Source organism: Myodes glareolus, chromosome 10, assembly GCF_982192425.1.
Source record: "Myodes glareolus chromosome 10, mMyoGla1.1, whole genome shotgun sequence".
NCBI classification, from domain to species: domain Eukaryota; kingdom Metazoa; phylum Chordata; class Mammalia; order Rodentia; family Cricetidae; genus Myodes; species Myodes glareolus.
In genome coordinates, this window is record NC_142035.1 from 33,490,160 (window position 1) to 33,514,401 (window position 24,242).

Sequence of the window (24,242 nt, forward strand, 5' to 3'; positions counted from 1 at the left end):
CAGATCATGCATGTGTTAGTCAACATCCACATCAACCCTTATAAATGAGAGTGATGGTGTCTCAGATGATTCCAGATGCAACTGTCATGTTGCCCAATCTTACACTCTTCCCAGGCAAGGCCTCTGACATAATGAAGAAGAGAAGAGCCATCCCAAACATGCCCATCAAATTTCTGAACTGAAGTACCCATGGGCAAAAAATGTTAAACAACTGTTGATACCAAGTTTGGGGCTAATTTGTTAAATAGTGATAGTAATTGACATATATCCATCTCTATATATATATATGTATACATACATATACATATATACTCTCTAAAGTATACATATACATATATACTCTCTAAAGACCTAAGTTGTGGTCTTTTCAAATTTATGACTGTGTATGTGTGCAAATATTTATTTTTTCTTAGTTATAATCTTAGAACTTTCTAGAGAAGATGTATATAACTGCTCCTGAGTTAGAATCCCTACCTCTAAAGAAAGATGGCCATGGAGTTTATATTTTTTAAAAAAGTGAAACACTTCTAAGCCACTCAATGTATACAAAAGTAATCCATTCTCATGGCAAGAATAAATGAAAACCATCATTAGCAAATCTAACACCTTATTTAAATTGGCTTTGAACACAGAGATCAAAAAGAAGATCTTCATCAGCAACAACTAAATAGGGCACCTGGGGCCCGTGTCTCCCCTGCTGAAGGCTCACAAGACGGAAGCCGGTATTTGCAGATGAGGTAAATGCACGTAAGGTATGCTTGGCACAGTGCCTGGCACTTGAGATGCCCAAACTGTAGCTGCTATTATTATTGCTTTTGTTGTAGTTAGAATTAAGAATTCTCTTCCTTCCAGCACCAACTCTTCCTGACCTAAATTAAACAATCCTCACATCCTAGCTACACAGGAGGGGAAAAAAAAAAGAACCAGTACAGATTCTTTGATATACTTCTTCTAACCAAATACTGAGCACAAAGAAAGACTGCAAAATAGGGCTGAACTTTTCAGTATGTTACCAAGTCTGGATTTACTGAGAAATCAAAAAAAGATCCCAAATTTCATGATTAGAAATGTTAGGCATTATGTAACATAACTTTCAGACACCTCTGTTTCTTATTTTAAAAAAAAAGAACTAACTACCCTTTTTATAAGAAAAAAAGAACAAGGGTGGGGGGGGGTTCTTAGGAAACAGGCCTCTGGGGGGTTATCTTGCTATCTTTAACAAATACCACATGCCTTTAAAGATAAAATATTGCCTTTGGTCATTATGACGATACACCCACATGACCAAACAAGCATCACAGGGCTGCACCCCAAAGCAAGGAACACAGCTGGGAACAAAGAGTCAGGTCCCCTCAAGTTGGCTTGTCCCTCTACTCCTCAATTCCTAGGTGACTTTACTTAATCGCCCATTGTGAGTCCCAGAGTCTGTAATATGGGGTAAAATGATGACCCTTTTGCCCACGCTGAAAGGATATTATGTAGAGGGGCCCTGGAGTTTTGGGGTAGGTGTCACTACTCAGATGTTTCTGATGCCGAATGGCAATTCCCAAGCAAAATATCAGTGGAAGATCCCCATGCAGTAATTAATCTGCTTAAAATTATCTTGCGAGAAAGCTATGTCTCGCTGCTGCAACACGGCTGGGCCTCCCCTACTGAAAGCAGCATCTAATGGAAGAAAGGTGATTAGAGACAGGATGAGGACCAGCAAGCCATGGAGTTGGGGGTGGAGGCAACAAGCAGAGCCTGAGTAACAGGGTCCTTAGAACTGGTGGGTTTCTCCCAGCTAAGTCTTCCCAGGGTTGGGAATCAGGAGTCCCTAAACTAGACATTGACAGGGGCCAAAGAGGAAGTGAGAGTGAGAAAGAGAATATGAAATATAAATAAGGAAAGGGAAGAGATGGGGTATACTACGGCATAAAATTTGAGTCAGTAGCACCTGGACAGAAACGTCATTGTCAGGGCAACTACTTCAAAATGAAAGTCTAGTCATCAGGTTCCAAGCTTACACTACCCTATCAGCCCAGACACTCCAGCTCCTGGTGGGGGTAAGGAATTGAAGCCCCCTGCAGCTGATTCACTTTCACTGTGTGGGTCACATTCACCACCCAGGGGGAAAAAATGTCTTTTATGTCCTGGAAAGTACTGAGAAGCCTGTCATTCACAGGGCCCCAACCTGTAGGGAAACTACCACCAAGTAATTGACTTGAAATAGCTCTTGCCAAGGGAGGCATAAACTATCTGTTGGCTTTCACTCAGAAAAACTACGAGCCCTCTTAGTGACAGTCAGTGGACACTGCTTAGCAGATCTGAATCTGCCCTTGGAGAGAAGACTCACTCCATTCAAACACAGCCCCTCCCTCATGTCAGCACACAGGGCCAGAAAAATCTAAGATTCAGAAGCTACGGTGAGAGTCATCAAGTCTAAGGGCTTCACTGAAAACCAGGACTGCCTCTCTCTTATTACCATATATGATGAAGTCTCTAGAGAGATCTGTGAAGTCCAGAATGACCCTCGAGTTTCACCATGTAGCACTACATCAGCCAGTGTGAGGGAAGTCCCTTTCTTGATGGATGGCATCTTTTAAAACGTCACCATCACTATCCAAACACCTTTATTGTGCGCTTCAAAGCAACGCTTATCAGATCCGTGTCCATCTTAACAGCGCACCACATATCTGTAACTGTTTTACTCCACCTACAGTCATTTATTCGTCTGCTTCCCCACAAACCCTGACACTTGAAACGCCAGGGTACATAATCATTTGAGAATTGCTTTTCTCCCAAGTCTTTCCTTTCCGTGGTGTTATTTTGTTCTTTTACACAGCTGCATCCCAGAGTCCAAATTGTTTCCAATAGACAACTGTTCCGAGCACATTTCTTTTCAATGTCTATTTTAGCTCTAGAAAAGCCAAGGGCAAAGATAAACCGAAGTCTCGTGTGTGTGTGTGTGTGTGTGTGTGTGTGTGTGTGTGTGTGTGTGTATGCGCGCGCACCATCAGCCAAGGCACCAGGAAAAAGTGGACAGCACAGAGTGGTCCATCCCCAGCTCAACAGCTAAAGTCCGGGGAAGGAAGCCAGCCAGCCCTAAGGAAAAAAAAAATCCATGTGTTCCTGTTGAGCGACCCTTTAAGAGAAAATGCCCATTACTAAACCCCGGCTTGGTAGCTATCACTTTCTCTTGTCCGAAGTTACCAGCACCTGCTCTTGTACCGCAACGGTGGCAAGGAATATTCTCTGTTGCCCACTCGACCTGTTCTGTGTGAAGAACACGTGGAGAACCGGGAGTGAGCCGATCAGCCAGCCCTGCAAGCCCTCAGCAAGCCTGGAGTACAGGTGGTTGATTGCCTGCACGAGTACCGATTGCTGCCGGAACAACTTTATTACTGGCCCTAGTGGTGAAAGGGTTCTTGCTTAGGGTGAGACTCCCTGTCACCACTGCCACCACCAGTCCTCAGACTGTGGGAAAGGAGCAGAAGGCAAGAGTCACAAGTAAAGGTCTTCAAAGTGCCTAAGGGGGCCGCTCACTCCTCCACTGCAGCAGTCTTAGAGCCCAGACCCCTTCTCCTCCCCAGCCCTACGAGGAACCTGGGTGTCCTCGTGCCTATTCGCTGTGGCCAGAGCCAAGCGCAGCCGCCCCGCGCTGAGAGCCCCAGAGCCCGAACCGCTGGAGCCGCAGCGCCCACTCGGGGAAGGCTGCGAACACTCACCCTTCTGCTCTCGCAGGCTCGACAGCGACCAGAGCAGCAGCGCCACTGAGGCCAGGAAGCAGAGCTGGCTCAGCAGAAGGTCCCTCCGGCGGCGGCGGCGGCGGCGGCGCGCGCGGTCCTGGTCGCCCGGCGGCGGCATCCTTGGGCGGCCGGGCGGCGTCCCCGGCGGGCGGCGTCCGCTCGGGTCGCGGGCGGCCGCGGCGGGGACGGCGGCGGGAGGCAGCCCTGCGCGCAGCAGCCGCGCGTCCTCGCTGCGTTCCCACCCGGCCGCCGCCTCCTGCTCTCCCTCCTCCCGGCCGCTGCCCGTCTCCACGCCGTCGCCCTCGTCGCTATCGCTCAGTCCCTCCTCCCCCGCCACCTCCTCCTCCTCCTCGCCGCTCGCCCGCGCCGCCGCCTCCTTGCGCTCGGGGTCCCTCTCCTGCTCGCGCACCATGGCTCCCACGCTCCGCGCCCGCGCTCGGCCTGGGGCGGCGGCGGCGGGGGCGGCCAGGAGGCGGGGGCGGCGGGGGCCGGGGAGGAGGAGCGGGGAAGGACCGGCGAGAGGAGGGCCGGCCGCTGGCCACCCTGAGCAGGCCCTGGTCTCCGGCTGCGGGAGCGCGTCGCAGAATCGCCCCCCTACTCCACGGTCCACGCGCGGGGGACTCGGAGCCGAGCGGCGGCCGGGGCGCGCCAGCGGCACGGGCGAGCGCAGCTTCCCGTAGCCCCGCAGCGAGTTCACGATAGGGGGTGGGGTGCACGGGAGGGGGTCTCTGGCCAGCACTGCGGGGAGGGGGCGCAGGGAGGAGACTGGGCTTCGGAGGGAGCCCAGTGCACAGCCCTTCAACCCTTTGGTGCCCAAAGAAAGAGGTGGTGCGGGAGGCCTGCAAGGCGGGATTCGGGTAGACAGATCTCCACCGAGGAGGATTCGCCTGAAACTTTCAGAGAAAAGGAGGTTTCCTTGGCTCTCTTCCATCCTCTGCCTTCAGTTAGAGCGTGAGAGTGTGCTAGGTCTCCAGTGCCTAACCACTGGTCCTGCCTCCTCCCGTTGGCCTCCGGGGTTCCCCTCTGCCCCCTGGTGGGGATCCCCGTGAGCCAGGCTCAAGTTCTAAAACTGGTCTCCTGGGGTCTTTTGGCTTATTAGGGGTGTCCTGGCTCCCCCCTCTGGCTCAGGTTCACATTTCTCGCTCCCTGAGAAACTGAAGCAAGTCCAGTGTGTGGCTGAAGCTAAGGGGGCCCTGGCATGAACCCTGGGGGAGGAGACTACTGGCCTTCTATGAGGATCATCAACCTATCTCACCCCAAGATTAAATCTAGGCCCCCATTCGGGTTCTTCTATCCCTGTCTATTTGAAATGCAGAAGCTGATATCCTCACCTCCATCTGCAGCAGGTGACCATTGAAATGGATGATCCCAGGCACAGCTCACTTTCCATGCTTGGACCCTGGACGTCCCTTGCCTCCTTCCAGGGCCTGCCAACTGGAAGACACACAAAACCAGAGGAAGAGATGTGTTTTACAAGTGGTGCTGAAAACCTAAGTCTTATCCTAAATGGGATGGCCCTAGAAACCAGATCTATGGCTTGGGTGGCTCTGTGGAAGCTCTTGGGATTGAGCAGTTTAGCCCTGGGAGGTTGTGGGGGTGGGGAACCTCTGTACAGGTTTCTCCATGCGTAGGTCACAAAGGACCCACAGAATGGGCAGCAGGTGACCTTCCACACTGTCAGGTGTCTCCTGACAACATCTGGGGAAATGGGGGAGAGAGAGAGAGAGAGAGAGAGAGAGAGAGAGAGAGAGAGAGAGAGAGAGAGAGAGGATTTTGCTTCCCGTGGGTACAGTTATTCCCTCCTCCCCTCATGCTGGCTGCCCCATGTGCAGCACGCCTTCCCTGAAATGCCTGAGTGAGTCTACCTTTGCTTTGGTTGCCAGGTACCAAAGGAGGAATTTAAACTATTCAAGTCCATCCAGGTTGGAGTGTCATGGAGAATTCTCTAGTTAGGCCACCTCCATTAAGCACTCTGAAACCCTTGAGGAGTTCAGAGCAAGCCAGCTTGCTAGGAAAAGTCATTCATATGGTGTCTCTAGTGAAAAGCAGGCGTGGGGGGTGGGGAACCTGGAATTTATTGAGTCAGGGAATGAACACTAGCTCATGTGGAGGCAGAAGGAATTGTGTGATCTGGCCATGTGTACGGGGTGTGAGGATGTGGGGAAGAAGGGCAGTGGGGAACTAGATCAGTGGGGAACTGACTCTTGTGGCCCAGAGAAAGGATGGTGTTGGTTGATACTTATTTTGAGAAATCTCAGAGTTAAAGGAGGTGGGGAAATTAAAGCACATTGAAAGATAGCTTCTGGGAGCTGCCAATCATTACTGCAAGTGGAAGGTAGGGATTTCTGAGTCCCCTTCTGACAGTGCCTTAGCGCAGAGAGGCTCCCTAATTCCTAGGATGAGAGTATCTCTGCCAGAATGTACCTGAGATCACAGAGGTCCTTTGTCTCTTCCTCTACCCCACCATAAGGCAAGGGTAGAAGAGAGAAATCTCTTGGTGCCCTATCAGATCTAAAGGAGAAGGGAGACAGCCTGGGTGTCATTCTTTGAGTTCTATGTTATCTGCCTGACTCAGTTTTGGGGAGGTCCCTCAGGAAACAAGTTTGGAAGGAGCTAGATCCAAAAAAAAAGAATGTATCTGTGGTCTTTCACTCTTAGGAAGTTTGAGGCTCCCGATGTGGCTGCTGCCTTTTATTCCCCAGTCTGTTCCCCACTTGGTCTCACATCTTATGCTTCAGGATAAAAATCCCACCCTTACAGTTTCATCCCAGAATGAGCTGACTTGGAAAGAGAAGCTTGGAGGCACTGGGCCCTTTCCCCTTCAAGGATGAAGCAGGTGTATTTACAGAGTATCTCCACACTGGGTGGAGGCAGGGCTCATCCTCTTTGCCCCAGTTTTTACTTCCATAAGCCCTTCACTTGTAATTGCATGCAGAGTTGGTGTCGGGAATAGAAGCAAATCATTGTTTGCACAGCCCTGCCATTGCACTACCAACAACAAAAATCAAAAGCCTTCCCAAGAAACCAAGCATGCTGACACACTTCTGTGATCCCAGCCCCTAAGAGATTGAGACAGAAGGATTACAAATTTGAAGTCTGTTTGGGCTATAAACATAGTTTATAGTTCCAGGCCAGCCTAAGCAACACTGTGAATGAAACTCTAAACCAAAACAGCCACAACAAGAAACAAGAGTAACAAACAACACTCCCTCCTATGATAACACTGGCTCGATATCATTCATCAGGCAGTGAGGCGGGGCCTCCACTGTGTCAAGACAAGGCACATCTTTCTGGGCTCTCCTGCGGTCTTTTCCTGCTCTCCAATCTCCCCTCACCCACAGTGCCCAGACCTGACTGAGCAGTCTCCACAACAAAGCAAGGTTGTGTCTCCATAACACCAAACATTGCCAGTTGTGTGCAACAGACAAGCCAGGATCTAGAAAGGAGGAGAGGAGAAAAAAGAAAAGTAACCACCTACACGATGAAGTGCCCCCTCTCCAAATCCACGGAGGTGTGGCCCAAGCAAGGAAAGATCACTATCTGTCCATGGGGAACATTTTTGCACAATGAACCAGTGTAAGTAGAAGGAGAAAGAAAAAAAATCTTCCTGGGACAGACCTTGGATGTAGGACCTTCTATGGGTCTTGGGAGTTAAGGGTGTGTGATTTGTTTGTTTATTGTATGGGCAGAACTGACCGACTGCCCTTCACCTGTGGGTCACGTGTTCTTCCCATTGCCCGACACACAGAATTGGGTAAGACCCCACTTTTATTGCAGAAGAGACTGTACTTCCCCTGCCCTTTGTCTTTATTATAAAGTTGTGCAGCCACAGCTTGAAGTGCAAAGCTCCTCTGCGGAGTGTGAACATAGAGAACGCCGCGTCCCCAGCGTGGGCTCCTCCTGGGCTAGGAGCTCAGCTGACGCCTGGGGTTCAAAGAGACCTCTTATTTTATCATTATTTTTAAGTGCTAATTTTTTTTTCGTTCTTTCCCTGGTTGTATGCATTTCTTTGAAGAATTTTGACTTGCCACATGGATGGCTGTAGTTATCTTTTCATGGCTCATGGCCCAAACCACAGCTTTCTTCTTTCTAAAACGGATATATATATATATATATATATATATATATATATATATATATATATCAGAATGTGCACAGTTTAAGTCTTTACTCCATGAGGTCAAGAATGTACATGCACCCTGCTAAATCAGTACCAAAGTAAGCCTGGGACATTTTCCCCACTGTCTCTTTTGAAAGCAATGATCCTTCCCTACGGCAGCCTTCCTCCCTGTTCCTGTCACTTTAGGTCACTCTCGCCTGTCCTTGAACTTCGGTCACTCTGCTTCGTCTCCGTGAGAGCCGTTCACACTGGTGGCGTGCATTTGTTTGTACTTTCTCACGTAGGTATGGAGGATTTTTTTTTTCCCTACCTGACGCTTCAGTTCCCTTCCAAGTTCAGTCTGAGCCAAGAATAATCAAACCGCCACCTCTGGACCAGAGACAAATGACCTCCCGGGCTAGCTAATTTTGTCAGGAACTTCAGCTAAAATTGAAAGCAGTCACTGGCTGCTTCTCCAACCTGTTGTGCCACATAAGGATTGGCACCAGTGGGACTTCAGTGTCAACAGATGGGTTGGGGGAGCGCGGGTGGCGTGCTTTTAAAGATGAGCCTAGGAAAGTCTCCGGAAGTACGTACACACTTCAGAAACGGCTTTTCACGGGGAAAGTCAGAACAATCATCTCCCCTCTATTTTTCTACCTCTTTTATTCTGGAGGGGGTGTAGGGGAGGGGATGAAAACAGAACAAATGCCCTCAGGAAAAATGCACACTCAGTCCCTCCTAATCATAAACTTTCCTTGTAATCCAGTGTTAGCTGGTGTTAAGGGTCCATAGGGACCTGTCAGAGATGTCCTCACTCAGCCACCCTGGGTAGTGGCGGACAGGCCTAGTCAGCTGTGTTATTCCCCAGCTTCCTGGGATACTTCAGTAGGCTGAGACCTGCTGCTATGAGACACGACCAGGTAGGTGGGCACTTGGCATGGGCCCTAGAAGAAAATCTGAAAAGGGAAGATCTATTACCTAGCTCCTGCTTGTTAATATTTTCAGCTGACTTGCTTTGAGTGTTTTGAGGAACTAGGACCACACACCAGCATATTCTATGGCAATGTCTGCATCTCTTGTTTCACCTGAGTATGAAAAATGAGTTCCAGGAAATAATCTAGAGTCACAGAAATAAGAGATTGAAGCGCTCAGTCCTCAGAAGGAAAACATTAAGCACTCACTCTTAAGACTCAGCAGTAAAAAACAATGACATCTTGAATTTTGCATGCAACTGGATGGAAATAGAAAACACTATCCTGAGTGAGATAACCCAGACCCAAAAAGATGAATATGGTATGTACTCACTCATTTGTGGACTCTAGCCATAAACCAAGGTCATTAAGCCCATAGTTCACAAGCCCAGAGAAGTCAAATAACAAGGTGAACCCAAAGGAAAACTTATAGTTCCTCCTGGAAATTGGAAACAAACAAGATTGCAGGGAAAAAGTTGTGAGCATGGGAGTGGGGTTTCAGGTTGGGGGAAAGAGAGGGGGAAGAGGGAAGGGAGAAGGGAAGGACTGGCAACAGCTTGGGAGAGTGGGAGGGTGGAGATGGAGGAAGGGCGGATAGGGGAGGAGGGAAGAAGATACTTTCATTAAGGGATCCATTTTAGGGTTGGCAAGAGACCTGGCTCTTGAGGGGATCCCAGGTATCCACGGGGATGTCCCCAGCTAGGTCCTTGGGCAGCAGAGGAGAGGGTGCCTGAACTGTCCTTGCCCCACCATCACGCTGATGATTATCTCGAATATCACCATAGAATCTTCGTCCGGCGACTGATGGAGATAGAGACAGAGACCCTCATCATAGCAACGGACTGAGCTCCCAAGGTCCAGCTGAAAGGCAGGAGGAGGGAGAAGATGAGCAAGGAAGTCAAGACCGCAATGGGTGCATCCACCCACTGAGGCAGTGTGCCTGTTCTAATGGGAGCTCACCAAATCCAGCTGGACCAGGTCTGAATGAGCATGTGATCAAACCAGACTCTGATTGTGGCTGACAATGGGGGCTGACTGAGAAGCCATTGATAAAGGCACTGGGGCTTGTTTTTACGGCACATTCTGGCCTTTGGGGACCCTAGTCTATCTGGATGCACAGCTCCCTAGGCCTGGATGTAGGGGGGAGGGCATTGAACTTCCCACAAGGCAGGATTCCCTGCCCTCTCTCAAGCAGGGTGGGAGAGGGAAGAAGGGGTGTGGGAGGGAATTGGGAGGAGAGAAGAAAGTGTAAATATTTGAATGGAAAAATAAAAATTTTTTTTAAAAAAGATCATTTGGTTCTCAGCCTGTGGATGGCGACCCCTCTGGGGGTCAAATGACTCCTTCCTAGGGGTTACCTAAGACCACCTGAAAAAAAAAAACGATATTTATATTACAATTCATAGCCATAGCAAAATTATAGTTAAGAAATAGCAATGAAAATAATTTTATGGTTGGGGTCACCACAGCATGAGGAACTGTGTTAAAGGTCACAGAATTAGGGAGGTTGAGAACCACTGACTTAGAAGGAAAACACACCAGTGTCTATTTTGTCTCTGTAAGCGCAAGCAGATAGAACACTATGTGTGGAGAGATGGCCAGGGCGGGCACCAAAGCATACTGCTGTCCTCCGATCATTTGATCTGTGAGCCCCTTGGGATTTATGATTATGTTTTCAGACACTTGTACATAGCCCTGGCCAGTGTCAGCTTTGCAGTCCTCCTGATCCGGTCCCCTGGGGGCTGTGGCTGCAGGTGTGGCCACTGTGCCCAACTAAAAGTCTCATGCTTTTAATCAAGATGTTTTCTCACTACCTCATCCTGAGAAGTTATGATATATATCCGAGAAAATTAGAAGCCACAGTATGAGGTGTATAATCTCATTTCTTTAAAGTTCAGCAAAAATCACTTCTCTCCCCCTACATATGTGAGGTTTTTTATTTATGTACGTAAAACCACTCCTGACATAATGAACAAGTTTATCAAATTATACATGCTTAATATCTATCCTCTGAAAGCATAAAACAAAGATCTATAATGTATAAATGTGCACATATGTACCTGTATGTATATAAAATACAATATAGATCAAGATATATTAGGTGTTTATATATGTTTATATCATTATGTGTATATATGTATATTTGTATATTTCATATACATGATCTGTATTAGGTGTTTAACAGTGAGGTACAGGACTGGGATGAGAACTGATGAACACAAGGGGGTTTTCCACTTTTTTGTTTTATATGTGCCTATAGTTTGGTAATTCTTCTCCCATCAATACATCCTAGCTTTTAATTTACAGAATAAAGAAAATTAAAAGAATTCGTTTGCAGACAAGCAGTTAAGACAGTTGACTTAAATTAAGACAGCCAACATGATTTCAGTTTGGCAGGACAACAGAAATCTAGGTGGGGCCTGCCAGCCTGACTTCCAATGCCAGCCATTCTCTCGGCCTTAACTGGGTTACTCTGTGACCGGAAACTCCCTTCTAAGGAGCCCTGGGGTGTCAAGCAGCTGGGCACCCCACCCGGGTGGTCAGCCAGGCTGCCTAGTTAGGAAGCTGAACTTCTGGCTTGAGTCCAGGCACAGATCTAAGGCGTGGGGCCTCTTCTTCCCAGTGCGCCTCAGTTTCCCCACTGATAATTGGACCACCACGGGCCTTCCTCAGTAAAACATTTTACGGCAGTGAAGCAAGTTGGGAAAGCAGCACTTTAAAGCAAACGAGTGCCAAAGCCAATCGCCTCCGGCACAGCTCTGGGTTATTTTAAGGGGGATAATCTCTGGAAAGTGCTCTTAACTGAGTCTTCAGTCTGACTTCGAAATCACGCTAACGCAAGGCAAACGCAGCTGTCAGGTATTTGAGAATTATAAATATGCAACCTATCTAAAGTATTCATCATTAGAGACACCTGAAGACAGTGGGATGGCTCCACATTATCCAGTGCTGTATCGGTTTGTTTTTTTATCCCATTTTATATTATTCACGTGTTACCAGCCTCTCCCAGTGACTCAAGCCAGATGCTGCAGACCTGAAAATGCTGAGGTGATGCGCCCCCTGGTGGCAGTGGCTGCCATCCTCCTCCGGGACTTGCATTCCTAGAAGGTGTTCACTGCTCCCCCACATATGCCCTAGACTGGTTTAACCTAAACTGAGGTGGAACCCAGGCTCCTTGGTTTGGACGCTGCCTCTAAGGCAAAGTTAAAATGACCACAACATTACAAGCAACCTCTCAGGGCAACGTTTCCTCGGATGTTTATGATCTAACCATACTGCCTGTAGGCTTTTAATATTTCCCTCGTTAAAAATGAAAGTCTTTTTCTTTCAAGACATCATCACAGGGCTAACAAGGATCCACAATTAGAGGCATCACCTGGGAGACTGTTAGAGCTGACTCTTGGGCTCACCAGCACCATTTTTAGCAAAACTTGCAGTAGGTTCTTGTATACATTAAAGATTACACACACACACACACACACACACACACACACACACACACACAGAGAGAGAGAGAGAGAGAGAGAGAGAGAGAGAGAGAGAGAGAGTAGATGAATAGTGCTTTGTAAGTGCATTGCTACAACATGAACACCAGCAGCTTCGAAAGCTACAGAGTACAGAAGTTTGTTTGGTTTGCATGTATGTGGCTGGAGGTTCAAGCAGATGTACCAGTGTGCTGATGAGGAGCCCCTGACGGTGTGCAATGTGGTGGAGAGGCAAAATGAGAACCAATCCAGGGAAGAGAAGGTCAACTATGCAGGCTGACTTCCTTTTCTACGAACATTTACGCTCATGGTGCTAATTCAAGCCCGTAAGAGCCAGCACTCCCAGGAGCCCGCACAATCCATCACAAGGTTGGTACCACCATGGCCTCCCCTGAAATGTCCTGCATTACAGCATCAGCACACTGACCAAGCTTCTAGCATATGTTCCCCAAACTTTCTGGGAACAGATTCAGGCGACAGTCAAATCATACCAATAACTACCCATGTGCGTGGCTCATTCAAGATAACATGGTGCATTCCATTGTTCCCACTTTCTACATCTCATTTGCCTCCAAAAGCCTCTTAAGTATGGGAAAATCCACAGAATTAAGCCTCCAGGGTTTAAGCTCTTAAAGCGATCTATGGGCAATAGGTTCTGAAGTCCCCAAGGGAGCGTTCCAGCTACAGCATCAAATGTGCAAGGGTAAATAGCAAGGCTTCTATTCCACACAACACTGAGAAGAAAAAGGATGCCTATGTAAAATCCCACATCCACAGTAAAGCATGTTAGGTTGACAGCAATGCCGGTATATAATGCATTTCAAACACAAAGCACAATGGAACTTAGACTTTGAAAACGTGTCTGGAGGATCTGAAAGTACAATCCTGCCTCAGCGTCATCCTTCTCAGTTTCTCAACATACTCCAACCCTTGGTCTCCATCAGTCATATTCTCATTAAATTAAGTCCAAAAATAACAAATTTTTGAGTTATAATGACAAAAAATACTAGAGGAATAAAAGTTCATTGAAATGGTAAAAATGGGGGCAGCCACTTTTGTTCAGTTTTGTGGGCTTTTTAAAGCTACTTTTAGACTTACAGACGAAAGCGGCAGTAATTGTGCAGAGATTTGCTGACAACTCCTCATCGGTGTTCAAGTAACGATACCACCTCGGGCATTTTTAGCGCCATGGAAGCGGTGAAACAGGTGTAGATGCAGCACCATATACTAAACTGTTGGTCTTATTTCACGCCATCTTTTTTCTGTTCCCATCCATTATTCTGACTCAGTATCCTGCCAAGGACCCCACATTTCATTTAGTTCTATTTCTCCTTAGTTTCCTCTACTATGTCACGATTCCTTAGTCTTTTTCTCTGTGACTTTGATACATTTGATGCACATTGAGAACAGATTTTGTAGGCTTGGCTTAAGGTTTTCTGCTATATTCTGACGATTTGTAAGATGTTATGCATCTGGGTCAATGAGAAGATGACATGTCCTTCCAAGTGCACCCTACAGAGTGATTTCTGATATCACTACTGTGTCTATTATTGGTGATATCAATTATGATCACTAGAGTGAAATATTTGAGGGTAGTTACCTTGAAACTATACATATCTTGATTCTTATAAAAATTCCACCCAATACTTTAATAGCATTGGTGGAATTTTTTTTTTCTAATGCACCTGTTTGGTGCAGTTACTTGCCATGTTTCTATATTGGTGAATGACGGAGAGAGAGCGAGAGAGAGAGAGAGAATGTGTGTGTGTGTGTGTGTGTGTGTGTGTGTGTGTGTGTGTGTGTGTGTATGTACGTATGTATGTGTGTGTGTGTGTGAATAGATTGGGGATTTGAGGAAGGAAGGAAATTGTATTCAAACAATAAAGAGTGAGCAGTGTAGAAAGGAGAGCAGATGCCCCAACTGCGGGAAATTGCACATTTAAGTGCATTGTTCAACTTCAGAACACCCTTATCTCCACTGGAGCTTTCTAATCCATAAATAGAAATCTACCAGACAAGGCCCCAAGAATTATAAGACTTTAAGTTGTATCTGTGAGTAACCTTAAGTGCCATTCAGAGTAGAAAACCACACAGCAATCTACATGCCAACCCTGCTGTTAGCAAGATACATAAATCAAGCAGAGCCAGTTGTCTTTCATCAAACGGATTTGCATCTGTAACTTCTTAAATCACCATGTCCTGTAAACATTAGCAGAGTCTCTTGGTATGCGGTATGTTTCTGATGGCTCGAGAAGCTCTATGAAGACATCAGTCGTCAGATATACTGAATATCACGATGCTGATGGAGTGCAGTTTCAAAAATGTCATGGTGCTCAAGTGTTTTGTTTTGTTCTTAAGACATGAAGTGTGCTCTCTGTGTATTTAAGAGACACTTCTAAGGCACTGACATGATGGGGTCTGTGTGCTCAGGGCAACAGGCTCTTCGAGTCCCCACCAAGCAGCAGCTCTCCCTGCCAGACCTGTGAGCGGCTGATTGCTAGATGCCCACTGCACCTCAAAATCTCGTGTGGACCATATTTCACCCTTTGTTCCAAGTTCCATGAGCTTCTATCAAGGATAAAATATTCCCTAAAAGATCTCCCTCTGTAGCAGCAGGGGAACTTAGAGAAACAGAATCTACCTGGATGGGCTTCTGAAAAATCAACCAAAGATTTCCATTAATGCATGGAGCATTTGGTCAAGAAAGGGTGGCTTAACTAGGGAGAAAACAGTGAGTTTACAGGATTTTCATCTTGCCCCATTCATACCCACCTCCACGGAAGCCTTTGGCAATCAATAGCCTATGACCAAGTGCATTGTAAAACCAGCAGCCTTGGAAAGGGGCAGATGGCCATTACGGCACATGTTTTCGGAAAAATTTCTCCTCATTTTAACCTGACTCAGAGCTCAACCAATAAAGATTGCCCTTTACTTGTGGGAATTTGTTGGAGCTAATCAACAGCAATTGTTTAACATCGTGCCCAAGGCACTGAATAACAGATGGAACAAAATGGGCTAACCAAAAATCTAAAAATAAGAACTAGACAAAGAGATGTCTATAAGGGGCTTTGAAAGCACCAACATTCATGGGAATATAGAAAGTTGCATCATATATAGAACCGTGTGTATGTTCAAAGCTGTGTTTATGATGAGGAAAGAAAGGGGACAACCCCAAACTTTAAGAATAATACAACGGGTAGAGTGGAAAGATAGAGGAAGATGGTCCATGTAACCTAAAGAGATCTAGGAATGGCTATACACGAATCAGACAAGACATACTTCAAGCTTTTACAAGAGAGAAAGAAGGCCAGGATTTATGATAAAGAGTTTAATCACCCAGAGGATGTTATAGTTGCACATACAGATACAAACAATATGAGAGCCTAAATATGCAAATATTAATCAATATGAAGGAAGAAAGATACAGCGATTCAATAAAGGGACTTTAATATCTCATTTTGAACAGTGGGTAGTTTAACATAGGAATAAGGAAGGAAACATTGGGCTAAAGATGTACTTTAGACAAACAAAATGATTCTAAATCCTTTCCTGACTAAATAACTTGAGTTGACTCTTTAAACATGAGGTAGAAGTCAGCTGGCTTGACTGCTCTGAGAAGTCACAGTATTGACTTCCTGGGAAAGTCGACTTCAGCTCTTGAACAAAGGAGTGGTAACTATTATCATAAAAACATATTAAAATATGAAACTCAATAGTTGGAGTAAATCCACAGTCAAATTAAGATTCAGAAGAGCCCATGACTACAATGGTACAGTGTAAATCCTTAATGTCTGTTCAAAAACAACTACAACTAGACACATAGTTTAGGAGTACACAGTACTAGAAAATATAAAACTTGTGGCACTAAAAAGTACAAATCTTTGAGCTAAAGTGTGTATCTGAATGTGAGTGAAATTACTTTGCAATCAACTTAAAATACTCTATAGTAACTATAATAACAACATTAGTAATGCATGCCCCATGATAACCGCAGTTGTGAATCCATAACACAAAGGTAAACGAGAAAGTGAAAAGAATCTAAGTTTAGCACCGCAGAAATTGCCAAGTCATGAAGGTAGACAAAAAAAAGGAACAAAGGAATGGAGGTCTGACAAATAACTAGCTAACAACTGACAAAGTCATAGAAGTAGACCTTTGCCTATCTGCAAACCTGAATGTAAATGAATTAAATGCTCCAATCCAAAGACACAGAACCAATAATAAGAAACAATACCCAACTAAATGTTGCCAACAATAGACACACTTTAAGAACAACATACCAGGAGCAGTTGAAAGATGAAGAAAGATGGCCCATATAAACGGTAATCCAAAGAGAGCCAGGAATGACTATATACATATCAAATAAGATATAATTCAAGCTTTTACAAGAGAGAAAGAAGGTCAGGATTTATGATAAAGAGGTTAATCACCCAGAGGATTAATAGTTGTGAATACAGATGCAAAATCTGAAGCCCTAAATATGCAAATATTAATCAACATGAAGAAATAAAATATAGCAATTCAACAAAGGGACTTTAATATCTCATTTTGAGCAGTGGGTAGTTTAACATAGGAATAAGAATGGAAACTGACTAGAGATGTACTTTAGACAGGCAAAATGATTCAAAAAACATGTGTAGAGTGTCCTACTCATTACTAGCAGAATATATACTCTTTTCAAGCTTGTATGGAATGTCCATTAAAATAAACTATATGTTAGGCCATAAAACATGTCTAAGCAAATTCAAAACTGATTCATGTCAAGAATTAGTCCCAACTCCAATATTATCAATGTTCCAGCCAATAATAGGAGAAATATCAGAAGAAAGCTAACTATGCAAAATTAAACAACGTGTTCCTCAACAACAAGTGGAGAAAAAAAGTGGAAAAATTAAAATTATCTTTAGATAAATAGCAGTGGGAAACCAATAGTCAGATCTATATTAGAAGGCAAAAGCTATTCCCAGAGGCCAAGTTCATGGTGGTTAATGCCTCCATTAACAGGAACGGCTTCCAAAGAAATAGTCCAACACTGTGCCTCAAAGTGCTAGGAGAAGGCGAGCAAGCCAAAGCAAATGTTAGCAGAAGGAGGGAGCTAGTAAACATAAGAATAGGAATAAATCAAGGGCAGAAAAACCATTAAGAAGTCAAAGAAACCAAGAGCATCGCCTTTTAAGTCACACAAACCCACAGTAAGACCAGGATGAAGAGAACAGAAGCTCACACCCCTAAAGTCACAGATGGAAGCCCACGAAGACACTTTGAAAATGAAAAGAACCATGAGAGACTGCAGTGAACAATGATGGGCCAGCAAAGGGATAACTGGGGATAAACGTTTGGCCTTTTCTCCATTCAGAAATACATAGTCTACCAGGACTGAACCAGGCCAAAAGTAAAACTTTAGAATAGTAACAAATAAAGAGATTGAAGAAGGAACTGAAGTCTTCCAATAAAGAAAAACCAAGGTTGGCAAGAAGATATATATATATATATATATATATATATATATATATATATATATATATATATATTTGATTAAGCATTCAAAGGGGCTATTAAATCTTCCAACACTAGAGCAAAGGGGAATGCTTCCCAATGTATTTTATGTGTTCACTATCACCCTGATATCTGATCCAGACAGAGACACCACAAGCAAAGAAAGTGACAGGCCACTATTTCTGATGCAAAAAAAAATCCTTAATAAAATAATAGCAATAGAACTATATAATACATTAAAAGAATTCACTGGAGGGGTGCCAATTAATATATCCATAAAGAAAACAATTTTGTGTTTCCTCAAAAGATTAAAAATAGAACTGCCCTCTGACCCAGCTATTTTTGGACATACATCCAGAGAACTCCACACCCTATCACAGAGACATTTGAAGCTCCATGTCTGTGGCTGCAAGGAAATGGAACCAAACTACTTGGCCATCAACAGGAGAATGGGTAATGAGAATCTGGTATGCATATAAAATGGATACGACTCAGCTCACAATATTTGCAAGAAAATGGATGGACTTAGAAATGCATCATATTTAGTGAGATCACTCAATTATAAGAGAAATAACCCGCATGGTCTCCCTCATAAACAGACCGCAGCCTATAAGGTATTCATGTACATATGTAATCAGATGTATGACCAGGGATAAAATAGCATGTTGAAACAAGAATGAGAAATAGTGGTGAGGACAGACAGGATGTAGGTGGAGGACACATGAATTGTGAACAAAAAGATAGAAAACTAACTCTTTCTGGTTTTAAGTATGTAAAAGAACTTTTCCCTTTTTGTGGTAAATAAGTGCATAAAATGGAATTGATAAAGGGAGCATAAAATCCAGAGCGAAGTCCATGGCTTCCGAATGGTTATTCTAACTGTGTATAAGTTTATTGATTTACCCAAGCTTCGGGTGTGGGCTGTGATATCTAGTTGTCTTTTTTTTCTTTTTTTTGCAAGTTCTTCACAATAAAGTGATTTTTATTGAAATACACACATTACTAGATTGGACTTCTCTTGGCCATGTGTGGCTCCCTAACATAGGCAAATCAGTAAATATAAATGCGTTATACTAGCAGAATTATTTAAAAACCATATGACTACCTCAGTGAAGAGAGAAAAAGCAGCCAACAGAGAGTTCAATCAACATGAGGAAGCGAGTCTACTAAAAGAAGTGAAGAAGTGTCTACTAACAGTCTGCAAATAACACCTAATCAGGCAGAAAAAAAAAAAGAAGCAAGAGGCATCCAAACTGAAAAGGAAAAATGGAAATCGTCTGTATGTGCAGATGGTAGAATCCTATGCAAAGAAATCTCCAAACATAAACACAGACATACACACATACAAGAACTCATGCACACATATGCACACACATGTGTACACACACATGCACATCCATCCATTCCTACCTAGTTACAACTAGTAAATGAACCAGGTAGATGTGTAGGACATAAAACAACCTACAAAAATCATAGCATTTTTTTATATCCAAACAACAACCTAGCTAAAAGGTAAATTCAAAAATTAGTTTACTCTCACTTTTATAGATTTAACCTAGAGAATACTTTTGATTTCCACCAAAAACTTCAGTCTATATAAGCAAAAAGAAAAAAAACTGCATGAAATTAAAAGCATCTTCATATAAGGAAACAATATAAGTAGACAACCCCCTAACTGGGAGAAATATTTATAAGCCACATAGGCAATAATGGGCTTATATACAAAATTTCTACTTAAAACAAACTTGATAATTTGTCATGGAAGTTTTTTTTAGGTGATTTCTGAACTTTTTTTTACAAAATAGACAAAAAATTGGTTGGTAGGTTTATTTTAAGTACTTTTAGGATAGATTCAACATTATTAATCATCAAGAAAATACACCTCAAAACATTATGAACTATGATACCATGCCTCATTCTTATGCATATTATGGCAATGTTAAGCTAAACCACATAGTTAGGACGGTGACTGTTAGCAAAGATAAGTGATAATGAACTGTTGTTACGTGTGTGTGTGTGTGTGTGTGTGTGTGTGTGTGTGTGACTCAGCGTATAAATATAACCTGCTCAGATCATATAATGTTACATATATGTATGTATTTTCAGACCTGACCATTTGGTATTATACGATAGCCAATCAGTGTGCTGTTCCCTGGAAAATATTATTTCTCCTGCTCTTAGTACCAAGTGGGAGTGCATGGGAGGGTTCGGAGGGAGAGATTATGTAATCATATTATAATCTCAAAATATACAAATGAGATAATGAACTGAACAGAAAACTGAATCCTAGCAGGCAGTTGGTGAGACTGTAAATAGTTGTATCCATTATAGACACCAGTACAGAGTTTCCTACAGAAATAATAGAATGAGCGATGAATCAGCTATCGGTTTCCTTACTCCACACTCATAGAAGATGAACTCACCTCCTCAAAAAGACATCTGTATGTCCATATGGTTAGGTCTGGTGTCACTGTGGCTTTATCCACAAGAACCAAGATTTGTAAACAATCCTACTGTCTATAAACGGATAAATGAATAAATAGAATGTTAAACAATAGTCTCTTTTTATATTTGGTTTCCCTTTGTGCAGATTATATAATTAACCACTCTAAAAATATTGAATGGAAATGTTTAGAAAAAATTTATAGCTTTCTGAATTGTGTGCTATACTAAGCAGATGCTGGAATTTTAAAACATTTCTCTGTCTAGCAGCAAAGACAACTCACCGTGCTGTCTAAAATGTCTACACAGTGCACACTATCTTCCTTTTAGTCACGTGGTGTCCATCTCCACCACCAGTACAGAGTCCTGCACACAACAGCTATACAGTGTATACATATAGCCTATGACATATTATGAATTATTATGCATAGTGCTCAGCACTACTGTGGTTTCAGATACTAAAGATGGGATTAGATTATACACTTTACTGATGAGGGGAGAGAAATACATACATATATGTATGTACATATATATGAATATTACTTGGCAGGATTTCCTTCTATTTGTAATAATGTTGGACTTGAAGGATATTATGCAGAATAAAAGAAGGCAGACACCAAAGGGGAAAAAACGTATGCTCTTAATATATGTTTGTATGCAGAATTTCAAAACCAAGGTGTAAAGCATAGAGATATAAAATTAAAGAATGCTTGCCAGAGATGAAAGGCAGAAAGGAAGTGGGGAGATGTGTAGGGATCACAAATATAGCAACTCCTGATGGCCAGATTCTGCACACATGTGGTGTGTTCAGTATTTCATTAGGAAGGAAACTTCAGCAGCTCTTGTCACACACAAAAAACTATGACCAGAAAAAAAACTATGGCCAGAAAGCCAGCTCTAAGGACTTGACTTAATTTTACAAGTCAAGTTCAATTTAAATCTAGATGGTTATTTTGTGGCTAATTTTCAAACTATTTTGAAAGGTAAAGGTCCAGAATAACCAGCCAAATACTGAAGGGTACAAAGTCGGGGACCCCACAGTACCTGACTTGAAGAGTACAAATAATCAGACAAGAATCCTCACAACATGGCACTGGCAAAAGAATAGAGAAATCAAGGGACTGTAAGAAGGAAACCATAAATAGATCCACGTAAATATACCCAATTCTCTGATCTCTGAGAAAAGGGCAAAGGCAGGCCAGTGGAGAAAGGTTATTGTTTTCAACAAATGATATTTAAAAAGCAGGATATCAGAGTGAAAATAGGTGAATCGAACAAAGGCCTCAGTCTTCTCCTAAAAATTAAGTCCAACATGGCCATTAGCATTTTTCTGCCGCTCTGAATAGCACAGACTAAAATACATTATAAACCATGGGCATGTCTTTAGTGTGCTGTTCTGGAAGCTGAGAAGCCTGAGAGCAGGTCACTGTGATCTGTGGAGGGTCTTTGTGCTGAGTCAGCCTTGACAGGGACCAAGTGAGAGGGAAGGGGAGCAGCTCTTATCTGGAAGCCCCTCCCACTGGCAGCAGGATCCATTCATTAGGGCTCAGGACAAGGTTAACACTTATTCAGCATCTTAGTCCCAGTAGGAGGGCAATGAAATTTCAGTGTGAATTTTAGAAGGATATCCAAAGGAGGGCAATGCCTTAAATGCAAAATATATAACTATAAATGTTTGGAAGGTAACACAGGAGAAAGTCTGTGTGAGCCAGGGAATAGTGACCATTGCTCACATATAATGTCAAAAGTATGACTCAGGAAAGGAATGGTTGATAAGTTGAACTATATCAAAATGGAAAACTTCTGCTCTGTGAGTGACACTGTCAATAGAATGAGACAGATAGCCACATTGAGGGGGTCATACCTGATAACGAAGTGAAATCTTGCCCATGTTGTGGTACACATATTTAATTGCAGCATTCAAACTGAGGATCATGAGTTTGAGGCAAACTGGGGCCACATAGCAAACCAAAAGAAAAAGAAAAAGAGAAAAAGGACAAAGCTATAAAGGGGAAAGGGGGAAAAGGAGAAACAAAAAGAGGAGAAATGGAACAGGAGGAGGAGGAGGAGGGAGAGAACTGCTGTCCAAATACACAAACTCTTAAAACTCAACAACAAAAAAACAGTATTCTTTAAAATGGGCAATAAACCTGAACAGGCCCCTCACCAAAGAGACGCAGATATAAATTACGCACAGAAAATGTGTTGACTATCATTTGTCATCATAAAATTGCAAATAAAACAATGGGATGCAACTCTAAGCTGTTAGAATGGCTCAGATAAAAAAATCCCAAAGTCAATACGAAACCCCAAGGAGGAGGGGAGCCTTAGGTCTCATCCAACAACGGTGTGAATGCAAAACGTGTGGCCCTGTGGAGAGTGCTGAGCAACTGTAAACAAAGCTGAACATTTCCATTCCATATCAATCAGAAATTGTAATTCTTATTAGTTATCTGTCACTGTAACACAAACACCTGGCAGAAACAGCTTATGGAAGACAAGGGCTAATTTTGGCTCATATATTCAGAAAGCACAATGTGTCATTGTAGGACAGGCATGGCAGAGCAGGCGCATGACAGCAGGCATGTGCAGCCACCGCTTCTCACATCCCTGCTGACCATGGTAGAGAAAAAGCTGTACTAGAGCTGGTGTGTGCAACCTTCAAAGGCCGCCCCGGTGGCCTGCATGCACCAGTAAGGCCCCATGTCCCAGTGGTTCTGCAGCCTTCCCGAACAGAACCACCAGCCCATGGGTGTATTTCACATTCAAACCACAACCACTCCTTAGTGTCTACCTAGGTGAGTCAAACGCTGATGCCCACACCAGACCTGCTCAGAAGGTTTGATGGCAGCTCTACCCAAAACTGTCCAAACTTGGAAGCAACCATGGAGTCTTCTGTCCCAGCGAAGTGACTACATAAGCCGTTGCACATCCAGACAGTGGAACATTACTCGGTATATAAATAAACTGAATGATCAAAGAGTGAGAAGACGTAAAGGAAAACTTAAATATGTTCCCAAGGGAAAGCAGACAGTCAGAAGAAGCCACACATGACACCCTTAAAAAGGCAAAACTACATAGACAGTAAGAAGATCAGTAGCTGTCAGCAGTAGCCAGTGGAGCACGGAAGAGTTTTAGGGCAGAGGATCTACTTTGCTTGATGCAATAGTGGTGATTTGTGTCATTACACATTTGTCCAAGTCCATGGGCTGTACAGCACCAAGAGAGAAGCCAAATATAATAAGCACGAGGCCGCGTTATGAGGTGTCAGTGTAGGTTCATCAAATGCAGCAAATGTACTCTTGATAAGACTTCTACCTGAGGGAAGATTCACATATCATAGGAAAGATGCTATATGAAGACTCTCTTCGCCTTCTCTATTTTTCTCCAACCTAAACAGCTCTGAAAATTAAGGTCTCAAAGAAGTATAATGTCAATTGACCTGCTAACATGGAAGGGGGAAATCTCACAGGTCCCCACTCACAGACAAGGAACTGCTAAGGAATGCTGAGAGGAGAAGACATAGTCTTCTCCAGAGATGAGTCTCCTCATTAGTTATCCAATACCAAATGGCCTGCCCTAAAATCATATACATACAAATAGCACTAAGCAGACCAACAATTTATAACAACATAAATTGTTATATTTATACAACAATTAAAGAAAAAGAGGCCAGGGTTTTGAGAGTGAGCAAGGGGAAGGTAAATAGAAAACATTAGAGGGAGAAAAGGGAAGAAAGTGATTTAAATATACTTTAACTTTTTAATTAATAAAAATAAAGCAAGGCTTAATATTTTTAAATTGTGTGGTTGTGGGAAGGACTGAACTTGTCAAAACCAACTTGAAAAAATAAAAGATTGGAGAACCCAGGCTTCTCCATTTAAAAACTTACTACAAAGCTGCGGTAACCAACACTGTGGCACTGATGAATCTGTAAATATAACAATGTGAAATCATTAAAAGTCTACAAATAAATTCACACATTTAAGAATGAGTTGATTTTGTTGAAAGTATCAAC

General features: G+C 43.5%; 1 protein-coding gene across 1 annotated transcript in view; it reads right to left on the minus strand.

Moving 5' to 3' along the window:
* Slc24a3 (solute carrier family 24 member 3) overlaps positions 1–4,155 on the minus strand; it is a 478,272-nt gene extending 474,117 nt beyond the window's left edge. The window contains exon 1 of the mRNA XM_087911151.1: positions 3,708–4,155. Coding sequence (XP_087767277.1) covers positions 3,708–4,140 — 433 coding nt within the window. The 5' untranslated portion in view covers positions 4,141–4,155. The remainder of the gene's footprint in view (positions 1–3,707) is intronic.
* Positions 4,156–24,242: the final 20,087 nt, after the last annotated feature.